The sequence below is a fragment of the Cygnus atratus genome, chromosome Z, assembly GCF_013377495.2.
Source record: "Cygnus atratus isolate AKBS03 ecotype Queensland, Australia chromosome Z, CAtr_DNAZoo_HiC_assembly, whole genome shotgun sequence".
Taxonomy (NCBI): Eukaryota; Metazoa; Chordata; class Aves; order Anseriformes; family Anatidae; genus Cygnus; species Cygnus atratus.
The window spans coordinates 50,780,161-50,791,823 of NC_066396.1; the positions used below are offsets into that span (position 1 = coordinate 50,780,161).

At 40.4% G+C, this 11,663-nt stretch overlaps 1 protein-coding gene across 1 annotated transcript; it reads left to right on the top strand.

Annotated features, from left to right (window-relative positions):
• The first annotated feature begins 305 nt into the window (after positions 1-305).
• CZH5orf63 (chromosome Z C5orf63 homolog) lies at positions 306-9,843 on the top strand. Its single transcript, XM_050716288.1, has 4 exons — positions 306-478; positions 5,347-5,467; positions 8,766-8,822; positions 9,600-9,843. Exons 1-4 carry the CDS (start codon positions 321-323, stop codon positions 9,777-9,779), a joined length of 516 nt encoding a protein of 171 aa, XP_050572245.1. The 5' UTR covers positions 306-320; the 3' UTR covers positions 9,780-9,843.
• Positions 9,844-11,663: the final 1,820 nt, after the last annotated feature.

Below are 11,663 nucleotides of genomic sequence, written 5' to 3' on the forward strand. Positions count from 1 at the left end.
TTTCCCCACACATTTCTGATTCCTTTACGGTATGTTTATGAACCTTCGTGATTTCTATGTGCTTTAATGATACATACTGGTAATGTTTTTGTTTGTTTGTGTGTGTGTTTGTTTGTTTTGGGGTTTGTTTTTGGTTGGCTTTGTTTGTTTGTTTGTTCGTTGTGATTGCTTTATCCAGAGGTATTCCCTCCTCATCCTGAGCGGGTTGCCAGCACCCGGGTGCTGAGCGGGCAGGAGCAGAAGACAGTGAGGCAGCCGGCTGCTTTTCCATACAGACCCGCCGCGAATAACCCTTTTTTAAAATTATTATTCCTCACACGATGGGGGCGGCGAGAGACGGCAGCCCTGGCGCTGCCAGCAGGCGGCGGCCGAGCGGCGCCATGCCCCTCCGCCTCCCGCCGGGCCGAGGCCTGTCGTCCTTGGCGGGCAGGGCGCGGAGCGGGGCCGGCCTGGCCGCCCGCCGATCCCCGGCGGCAAGGTGGGTGTCGCGGCACGGGCCTCGCGGCCTCGCCGGGGCTCACCGGAGGCACCGGGCTGGGCTGGGCCGGGCCGGGCCGGGCCGCGAGGGCTTGTGAATGAGCCTGCCGTGCTGCGGCCGCCGGGCAGGCCGCGGGTGGGCTGATGGCGGCCGCCGTGTTGGAGGAGCCATCGGCAGAGGGCGGTGGTGGCGCAGGAGCGGCCGGCGGGGGCGGTCGGGGGCAGCCGGGCTTCTAAACGTCTTTAAAAGGCGTTTAAATGTAGAGCTTAGTGGTATGGGTTAGTGGAGGACTTGTTAGTGTTAGGTCGGAGGTTGGACTGGGTGATCTTGGAGGGCTCTTCCAACCTAGCTGATTCTGTGATTCTGTGAAATGGATAGAGATTGATGTACAGCGGCACCACACAGAAGCACGCAGTATTATCAAAGATGTTCTTGAATTTTGAGTTGACATAAAAGCCTTTGGAGTTAGTGTAAAAACTCCAAAAACTTTATAATTACGTGCCTTCACAAAAAGGTTGAAGGTCTTCCTGTACTTCACATGCCTCCTCTGGAAGGCTGGTGGGTAAAAGCCTTGTGGGGATCTCAGCAACCACATCCTTTGGCTTTTCTACTCACAGGTCTCTTGCTGTGGCACATTATTTTGTTGTTCGCCATTTCCCTGGTAAGTATCAAACCGAAAAGAACAGACTGCCAGCAAGTTCACTCTCTGATGGCCATAGCTGGTTTTGAAACAGGAACTGCAGAAAAAGATTGTTATAAGCTGCCACTCACTTGGGCCATCAGCCTGTATTCTCACATTTGCATCTACTTGCTTTTCTGCTTTTTTATAAGCTGTTTCTTTGTCACGCTAGAATGAGGATTAAACAGAGAGTAGGAGTCAGCAGTATAGACAAAGTTTCTTTGAGACAAACAGCTAGGAAATGTTTAGGACAGGACTGAGTTCCATTTTAGACAAATTTAACTATTTTCATGTTGCCGATGTCTTGCAGAAAGAGATTTGATTTCTCCAGGGGGGCCTGATCAATTGGGAACCCCACATTAGGGTTACAAAATGAAATACTACATCAATGTACACTGTATACAGACAAATGCCTGGAAAGCAAAGAGGATGTAATCTTGTCTGAAAACGTTAATAATAATGTGTATAAAACATTCAGAAACACATAGCACGAGTATATTGGTGACTTGAAGCTAAGACTATTTAAGAGTATATAGCATCATTAAAAGCACATAGTTGGGGAAAAGTCAGCCATACTTACCTTCAATGATTGATGCTAACCTAAGGTTTTTACAGGTAATTATCTCATCCAAATAACGGCTAGATTTAGTCTCACATTTTATTTTTGCAGCACGCCAGAATTTATTAGGTGGTGGAAATTGTGTTAATAGGCAATGAATCCATTTTGGCTTTGCGAAATGCACCCTGGGCCAAGTTTAGATTTACAAGCATCATGTGTTAAATCATTGTGTACGGTTGTACTATAGGGGAGGCAGAGCTTTTCAGTTTACAAACATCCTTTCTTTTTACATTTACATGTTAATTTTGTCTCTTAAACAAGTCTTTATAATTACTTGGAGGTAGGCTAAGGAGAAGTCCAGAATAATGACATTCGAAGATTTTATGTTTGCTTTTAGCAGTTTAGTCCGTGTGACAACAGACAGATAAGATGCAAGTGTGAACAGGATGTGAACGCCACTGGGCACCTCTGAGATGCTTCCCTTTCTTTTTGTCAGCCATGAAACTGGCATGCAAATGATCCGTGAGGCTGGAGCTCTGCCTTCCAGCTCTGTGCAGGCCAGTGTTGGGAACCCAGTGGTTCATGTGATGCCGTTCAGATAAATTGAGCTGCTGCAGTAGGTTTGCCTGATGAATGCTGGGATATTCCCTTTCATCAGCTCCTGATCAATAGCAGCTATGCTTAACCCTTCACAATACTAGAAACCTTCAGGGTTCCTGCAGCACCACAGCTCGTCGGTTTTATCCAAAACCTTTTTATTTAACCCAACAAAATTAGTAAATCCTACTGATTTAAAAGCAAATTTCTGCTGGAGCAGAACCTTAGTTGCAGTCCTGAGAAGCTCAAGTTGCTCTGTGCTAGCACCTTGCTTTAGCCCAGGTTAAATGCAGCTTTTCTGACTGCTCTCCTTCATAATGATGCTGTCTGGCAGCTGTGGGCTTCAGAGATGTAGGGAAGCCAAGCTGTATTTTCTGTGCTGTAGCAACATGATGCCCTCTGATGATATCTCACCCCCCTCAGGGCTAGATGTCTCAAACTTTTTTGTGCTGGTGGAAGAGCAGAGCATGTCTGAGGCCTGGACTGAGTCTGGTGTCATTTAATACATCAGGATTAGTCCTTAGATTCTCTTTGTAACTGCCATTACAGTATGGCCTTAGCATCATTCTCCAGAGGTGAATAAATTGACAGCCAGGGTTCTGTTTTCCTTAGATTATTCATAAAAACATTCAGACAGATGCATGCAAATTCTGGAAATGACAGACTCTTGTTTCAGTAGTAGTACTGGTCAATGAGGTTTTGCTTCTGAATTCTCAAGGTAGTGTTGCTTATGATTATTTGAAATTGTTGGGGGAGTAACACACTGCACTAGCTTCTTTATTCTTGTGAGATCCTGAAGCTTAGGTATTGATACTGTTTTATCCATTCCCCTTTAGCTGGTGTTTTGACAGGAGCAGTCCCACTGGTCTCTAGTTTGTCCAAGGATGGAGGGATCTAAAAAGTGGGGATAAAGGAGGGAACCAGAGTCATTTTATACACATAATGTATGTATGTGGGGGAATAAGATCCATGGAAACCTGGTCTTTACTCATTCTGCTGGTCACAGGACAATTTGAGGAGCATTTCACTTGTTTTGAGGGAACAAAATGTGTCTTGCTAAGCTGGCAACTAAAGTATTCCTTTAAAAACTTGCCAGAATGCAAACGGTTTGTTCTGACATTTTTATTTTGCATGTGAGCTGGCCAACATGCTGCACTTTGTTATGCCAAAAATGCACCCTCTCTGGGCAGCTATTTGCTGTGGACCTAAGCATTTCTAAATATGACTGAGGCTAGTCACTGTCATTCAGATTTGCATTTTTTTTCCAAAATGCTCAAAGCTGATTTTTGTATTTGTGTATTTGCTATGTAAAATCCTGAACAATTAGATTTCCAGCTGGCTAAGTGAAACACATGCACCACCGTGCACCCTGAGGAATAGCAGCATGTGCTGTGCCGGTCACCTGCCGCTTTGCAGGGACAGCAGGCGCACTGCTCTGCCCCTGCAGCTGACTCTCAAACTGGTGCCAAGCATGACGCCTGCAGCTGAAGAACCCTTTTTGGCCCAAGGTAGACGGTAAACCCAAACACAGAAACCTGTTTGTTGCAGAACATTCCATTTTAAACAACATTTTCTATGTGGTCAGAAGAAAAAAAAAAAAAAGGAAAAATAATTATATGTATATATTTCCTAGCATCTGAAATTTGACCACACCAGTTACAATTTTCAATGGATAGTAAGTTTTCTTTGTATTTGTTTTGTTTAAACTTTTTCTGGAAACGTGGCAGGGCACCCTTACCCACGTCCCATGGAAAAATGGGTGGCCCTAAGGCAGGTAGAGTAGGGTCAAGTCGCATGTTTGATTTTTGTCGTGATTGTTGCGTAGAAACATAGCTGAAGATTAGAGCTGAAGATAGTGAACATTGTGTAGAAACGTAGCCTTAAGTTTAGGCTCCACTGCAATGTTTTGTTCTGTAGTAGATATGCTGGTTAAACTGTTTCTTTTAAAACATATAATACTGTATAATATCAGTACTGAGAAATCCAGTGAAAGCACTGGGCTCTTTGTTGCTGCACATCCTAAAACATGCTTATCAATTGCAACAGTTCTTCTTTTCTTCCACATTATACCTCACGCTTAAGGAGCTCAAATGTGTAACATATGCTCTCACATTATGTTTGTGATCAGCTGTAGTTAGTAAAACTTCAGGCAAGTTGTGCTTGGACAGAAATTGAACAGAAACGATTTAGCTTTATGTAAAAGCAACTTGATTTCCACAGTGTAGACTGTGTATCATCTCTGCCCACTTTCTCAGTGCAGTCTCCCTTCTGCTTCTGTTTTTTGCCTCCGAGACCCAGAATGTCTTGTAAAGATCCTGTTAAGATGCAACCTGGGAGGAAGCACTGTTGTTATTAGTGTTACTTGGAATAGATGACTTCAAGACTCCAGTATGGCACGCTTCAACAACACTACTTTTAATCAGCTTTCTTAAACTACCCCAAAGAAACCACAAACAAATCAGCATCTTTCATAAATTAATTTGCAGTTGCATTATGGACTCAGGGCAACGTGCATGTTTTTAATATTGCTGAGTTAAAATGTCTTGGCTACAGCTTTTCTTTTGCTGCAGGAAGCGTTATTTTAATATTCCGATTAAGTAGAGATTACTTGTTTGATGGAAAAATTTTAAGTAGAATATGTCAAGCACTGTAGCAAGATTACAGAGGTTCAAAGCATTCACTTTGCATTTTGTTAATATCATGTAATTCTTACTGGCACATATTGAGTTGAAACACCATAATGCATTTATGTCAGCATCGATGTTACAGAATTTAAAAGAGGCATTTCAGCAAGAAAGTATAATGTTTTTTAGATGGAGCTACAGTTCTGGAGCTACCCCAAGTTCTTTCTGGCCAATCACATACTGACGTATTTTTCTGACTAATATATTGATACTGTGAACATAAAAATGCTGTGAAAATGGTTTGATTGTGTACTTTAGAACTGTTCCACATTAATTTTAAAATTAAATTTAATGAGTTTTAACTTACCACAAAACAATTAAACTACACATTTTATTTTTGCCTTAATAGGACAATGGTGTTTTGTTTTCTAAGCGGAACCGTGCATCTAGCAAGATATTCATCCAGTCTGCTGGGGAGACAACTGTGTTCAGCCGGTTCAAATAAGCCAGTGTTGACTTTGTTCACCAAGGTAAAAGTAGTTTACAAAATAAAGCTAGGCAAGGCTGCATATATATCAGCTTTGATATATGTGAATCCCAGATGAAGCAGCTTGGCTTTTTGTGTAGTATTGGGCATTCTGCTTTGGGGATGTCTTTTACTCTAGGCTTTACAGCACACTCCTCTCACAAAGAAGTAGTTACAAGCAACAAATGGAGACTTCAAGACTGCTGAATCTCAGTGACACTATGGTCCATTTTCTAGTGGAAAATTGTTCTGTAACTACCAGTGTTTTATCCTGGAAATGGACATCACAGATGAGTTTTCATACCTAATCTGCTCAGGACAAGCATGAGCAGTCAAAGCAGGCTCTTCAAAGCACTCACGTTTAATTTCAGTGCTAACTGTGAGACTGTAAATATACCAAAGCAGTATTGATAGTGTATGAAGAAAAAGAAAATTCTGCTTCACTCTCTTTTTGCTTTTTTGGCTCTGTAAAGCTAACAGGAATAAAATGCAGAAAAAGCTTTGTCTGTGGCATGAGCAGTTATTCTTAAGCGTATGTCATGATCAGGAATGGTCATCTGTGAACTGTCACCTTCCACAAATTGTTATTAAGGGCCTACATTGTCTGCAGAGGTCTTCTTCACTTTTAGTCAGGATGGCACACTGCAGTCTGTGCTGCGTTTGTATGGTTCACATAGCCATTGGGGTCTTTGAGAGGAGAAAAGCTAAAAATACAAAGCACTGAGAATGTTGAAATCAGTATGGAGGTATTCGTTGATGATGGATTTGATTAAAATGATTTCCTTCTCCTGCACAATGTTTGTTCAGTCCATCCCTAGCCATAAAGGAATGTTTAAACTATGTAATGTAGGAATAGATTTTTTAAAAAAAAACTTTACTAGTTGTTTCTTAATCAGTGGAATACATTCTTTAAGATGTATTATACTTTAAAGTTAAAGGTCTCTTCTCTCCCTGCCTGATTCAGCATCAGTTCACTCACAGTCAGAATGTGATAAAGTAGGGAATAATGAGCTTAGCTTTGGGTTAATAATTGGAAAAAAGCTCTTTTGTATCATTTTGTGTCATAAAATTTTGAACTAGTAAAACTGTATCAAATCAAATTTTCTGGGAGCAGAGTTCAAGTAGTTCTCTAAACTGACCTCTTTTGTTGAACATCTTTTTAATGTAAAATGTTTTTCATGTCTGATATTACTGGCAGATGCAAAGCAAAATGCAGACTGCTTTAAATTTAGTCAGCACTCTTAGTTAATGCTACTTAACTACATTTTTCGTTCCTTTGTATTTTTAAGAATAAGGAGGAAAAGGCAGGAGAGAGTTATGGCTTCTGTGACCTCTTCAAACTGGTAGATGCTAGCACTGCCAAATGGTTTCCCCCCTCACGGACTCCGTTTATGCCAAGACACATGTATTCATATAACAACTGCTCCAGGATTAAGGAAAAAAAGAACACTTTTTTTTTTTTTTTTCAAGATTACTGTAAGTCAGATCAGTTCTGCCGTCTAGCTTTACTTGCAGCTTTATGAGTACTTACGCCAGCACAAAAGAAGCAGTGGCAGGAAAATGGGCTTGCTTCGTTCATCAGTGCCAGCTTAAAATGAGCACAAAACTTCGGTCTAAATATGCAGCATAAATGAGAATTATCTGTAGAAATAAAACTCTGTCTTCCACCATGTGTACGTTCTAACAGATTTAGCTAACAGCCCAACAGTGGTCACTTTAGGAAGGGATTTTTACTACCTCAGCAATAGGAGTCCCACTTGCCACTGTAATGTACCTCTCAGATGGGAGATTTTCTGAGACAGCTTCATCCAGGCAGCCCTTTTACAAATTAAGATAAAGTCATGGCAGAGACCTACTTTTGGGCACTCTTGTACTGAAAATGTGTAATAATATAAATGGACCTTTAAATAAATTTCACTGTTCATTGAAATAGTTTACTGTCTGATTTTAAACCAGCTCCAATCTTGTTAGTGCCACGTAGTGCTAAGGGTTGTCAACAAAGTAAGAGTAAAAGCATATTCTTTGCTAAGAGTCAACTTATTTTTTCAAATGCTTTTGTGTGACTGTTAGAATACTTTCCACAAACCCAGGAGAACCGTGTACATCCTACTCTCACTGTAAGGAGCCTGACACTTTACAAAACAGGTTTTTGGGGCATTTGTCTCCGTCACTGATACATACCTTTGAGTCTTTAATATATCAGTCCCTGCAAAAGCAGCAAGAACTAGCAGGAATACAGGACTGTTGAACTTTGGCATCTTGCATAGGTTTTCAGAGTGTAAGGATTTGTCTGTGTATGAAAGACAGCTTAGATCAGATGTGAATTAAAAGTAGAGTACTTAATCCAAATTAATTCACACATGGGAAATAAGAAATAACTATTTCAGATTAACTCTGTGTGTAAAGAAGATTTTAAGTTGAAGGGAGAGAAGTAAATACTTCCCAGCTGTGAGTGGTATTTCATGGCAGAGGGATGGAGCCACCATACTCGCCACTGTATACTTTGTTATGAGTTGTAGGCCAAATGCTGCTACTACTGAATGCTGAAGCAACATGCCTTCATGTTCTTCAGATATGCATTGCTCTAACAATCATGATGCATGATCAGCAAAAGACAGCTGTATAACTGTAGTGGAAGTCTAGGGAATTTTCAAAAAGGAGAGGTTTTCTTGGAAAATCTGACCCTGTCACAGGTCAAAGCTGTTTTCCAGTTCACCTTGGTGGAGGTTCACTATCCTCCCAGCTGTGCAGGTTGGAAGCGATTGTGCTTAATTCCTATGAGGCAAACTCGGCCATGTTATTTTAACTTACTTTTTTTTTTTTTTCTGTTTGAACTGCCCCCAGTGACTTGATCTGAAGCAGACTAGGAGTTAGTCATGGTGACTCCCTCATTCCCCTTCATGACAAGAGCAGTACCAGCAGTTGTTTCCAGCTGGAGATGGCAATGCTTTCAATACCCGTTGCTGCTGAAGTATACTGGGGGGGGGGGGGGGGGGGGGGGGGGGGGATACGACACCTAAACTGTGCCCTTTGCTTTTAGAATAGCAGTTGAAAACTGTTAATTTGTACCATGAGAAAAATAACAGTGAATGTATAAATTTTGTGGGTGAAGCAAGAGAAGTTTTTCATTTCATCCATTCTGCACCGGTAAAGATTTAGAAGCAGTAAGACATAGGAGAGAAATGGGAGAGGGAACCCACATTTACAGTAATAACCACTCCTGTCTGTTATGTCACTTGACGCTATAAATGATCTGTGTGTTCTACTGCATGCTTTAAGATGGTCTGAATGTTTTCCTTTAGAAACCTTGCCCTCTCTGTGATGAAGCAAAAGAAGTGCTCGAGCCATATAAGAGAAGGGTAATGTATTGTAATACTGTACAGTTCATATACAGAAAGAATAGCTAATCAGGATTCTTTCTTTGTGAAAGAAAATTGCTTGGATTTATTTGCATCCAGTATTCTTTCATGGGTGACCTCTTCAAGACAATTTCAGCACTGATTTCCATAAAACTCATTATCCAAAAACATTTTGCAGCAATGCTACTCTAATATCTATTGGCAAACTAAACCAACATACACTTAATTGCAAAAGTTTTTAGAACCACTGTGTTTATAAATACTATTTCCCTTGCTAATAGAGGAGTTTGCAACTCTTATGAGGCATGTAATGATATCATTCGGGAAGGATGTTGGTATTGATGCAGGGCTTCAAATATTTGAACTATATTTGTTACAGCTTTTGCTGTTCTTCAACCAAGTTTTGATGTCTTTCTTGAAAGAAGAAGTTGTTAGTAGCAACATTAAAGAGGTATTGCACTCTGCAGCTTAACATGAAGCTATTGTGTTTCCAGCTGTATGTTTGTTGTAGGTAATGCTCAAAGGAGAGTGGTTCTGCACAGGGATTCAAAAATGCCTTGCTGGACTAAAGCAAGAGTCGTTTGCAGATACCCAGCCAAAGACTGTGGCTGCTTATTTTTTGCACCCACAAAATGGGCAATTGTCTGCGACTTGGAAGAATAAATCCAAAAGCACAATGAACACAGTGCATTTCTGAGAAAGAATCTTGATCAAAAGACAATCAGATATTGTTTTTCAGTGTTTAGTATGTACTAACATATTTCGTTTCCGTCATAGTTTATTTTGCAGGAGGTGGATATTACCCTTCCAGAGAACTCTGCATGGTACGATAAGTACAAATATGACATACCTGTTTTCCATTTAAATGGAAAGTTCCTAATGAAGCATCGAGTAGACATTCAAAAGTTTGAAGACCAGCTTTCAAAGCTGGAGTTGCATAATGACGGAAACCATTGAAGAAAATGAAACTGTTCTCATGTGATTCTGAAAGGACTGTGCAAAATAAATGGCATGAATAAAACTGTGTTAATTATCTGGCCTTACTTTTATTAGAACTTAAGGTACTCCTGTCCTAAAAAAAATGGAGTGACTTATATTGTATTTTGTATTAGTCAACCATACACGTAGCCCCACTAGCAGCCTTTACTGTGCCTACTGCATCTGCTGTTATCCTGGACTGGCTTTTCATTGACAAAATAAATGTTGCTCCCTAGCAGCAGATAAAATGAAATATGCATTGAAATTGTTAGTACATGCAAGTTGCAAGTCTTTAAGAGGCATGAAGAAATTGAGGAGTGTATCCTAAATGCTGATTTTGAAATGAGGAAGAGGGCTGTAAATGTACTGTAAATGAAAAGGACATCTGATTAAGGACAGCACACTCTCAGTGAAACAGTCATACCTCTAGAACAATCAGCACAATTTGATATAGCTCTTATGCATATGCGAACACCAAATGGTTTATTTTCCTTCTCGTGGGATGAATGTGTTGCACTTAAGTCTATTGTATCTACTACAGCAAGCTTTTGGCTTAGTATTTGAATTACTCCCGGTCACTTCTGAGAAAGAAATAAGAAAAATAAAGTGTAATACAGCCAAAAGAAGCAAATCTGTAATGAAAACAACATTTGTTAACTCCAAACTAATTTCTACTAGTGCCACTGACTTCAGACTATAAAATGGAAGCAAGAAACCCAAAGAGTTTCTTTAAAATTTTCCTAGCCTAAGACAATGGGAATTCTCACTTACATTCCAATTACATTCTAAAACAAAAGCCATGCTAATACACTGTCTTCTGCTCTGCTTAGGGATGCTTGTGGCGTAATTCTCCATCATTACAAACCCAGTGAGCAGAGAAAACTTGTTTCTCTAATTGTGTTATGGGAACAGTGGTTGGGCCTCTGGGCAAGAGTTCTGTGGTAATTCAGTCCAGTCTTTATGTTTTCTGACAGAAAGGAATCACATTTAGTTTCACTCTGCAACACAACTGCAAATCCATTTATCATTTGGCAACAACATCCTTTTATGGAGGGGTGCTGCAGTTCTGTTAGTGCATTATTGGTGATGAAAAAATGTAAAGTGGACAGACAGAATGCCTAAGTTAAATGTCAGGAGCAGGAGAAAGGCAAATTAATAAGTCAACTGTTCTAAGCTGAATAGTCTGTAATATACACCGAAGAAAGCTCTACTTAAGCTCTACTTAATAGAACTTCCTAAACAGAAGCTAATCCATACCTGCTGCGTTTCTATTCTTTCTGTCATTGTAATATTCAATCTTCTCTACTTACTAAGAATTTAAACAACAGATGGTGTCTTCACAGGGAGAAAAATCCAGACGCAAAACCTAGTTAGGACAGCAAATTGAAATTCACTAGGATTCATTACAGACTTAAGCTTTTGAGGTATGGTTCAATAAGAAACCAGCTAATCTTCTATTGTGAAAGTAGGCAGTCCTGTTATGGTCCCATCCTGCAGTGTCTTCAGCACTTCACAGATTGTTCACTACACAATGATGATGAATTTTGCAAGATGAAATTTTACAGGGGGGCGAGAAATTAGAACTTTCTTCCAGTTCAGCAGCTTGAATCTACTCTGCACGGGGTCTGAAAATATCTGAGTGTTGCCAGAACAGAGAGCTATGCTCTTCATAGAGCTTTAGTAAGTTCAGGAACATCATCGAACTACACCCTGAGATTTGCTTCAGAGGACTTCAGAAAACTTCATTTCATAGTACTTCCTTCTCCTCAAGAAGACTGCGGAAAGAGAAAAGTATCAGTCCAGAGGTGGATTTACTAGGTTTGCAAGAACTCAAGAGCCAGCTTAGACGTTTAAGCATCTCAT

What these genes read in the sequence shown, in the direction of transcription:
- CZH5orf63 (XM_050716288.1), top strand. Translation starts at nt 321, where the DNA reads ATGGGGGCGGCGAGAGACGGCAGCCCTGGCGCTGCCAGCAGGCGGCGG. An exon ending in CGCCGATCCCCGGCGGCAAG is followed by an intron (nt 479 to 5,346) that starts GTGGGTGTCGCG and finishes TTGCCTTAATAG; the next exon opens with GACAATGGTGTTTTGTTTTC. An exon ending in TGTTGACTTTGTTCACCAAG is followed by an intron (nt 5,468 to 8,765) that starts GTAAAAGTAGTT and finishes GTTTTCCTTTAG; the next exon opens with AAACCTTGCCCTCTCTGTGA.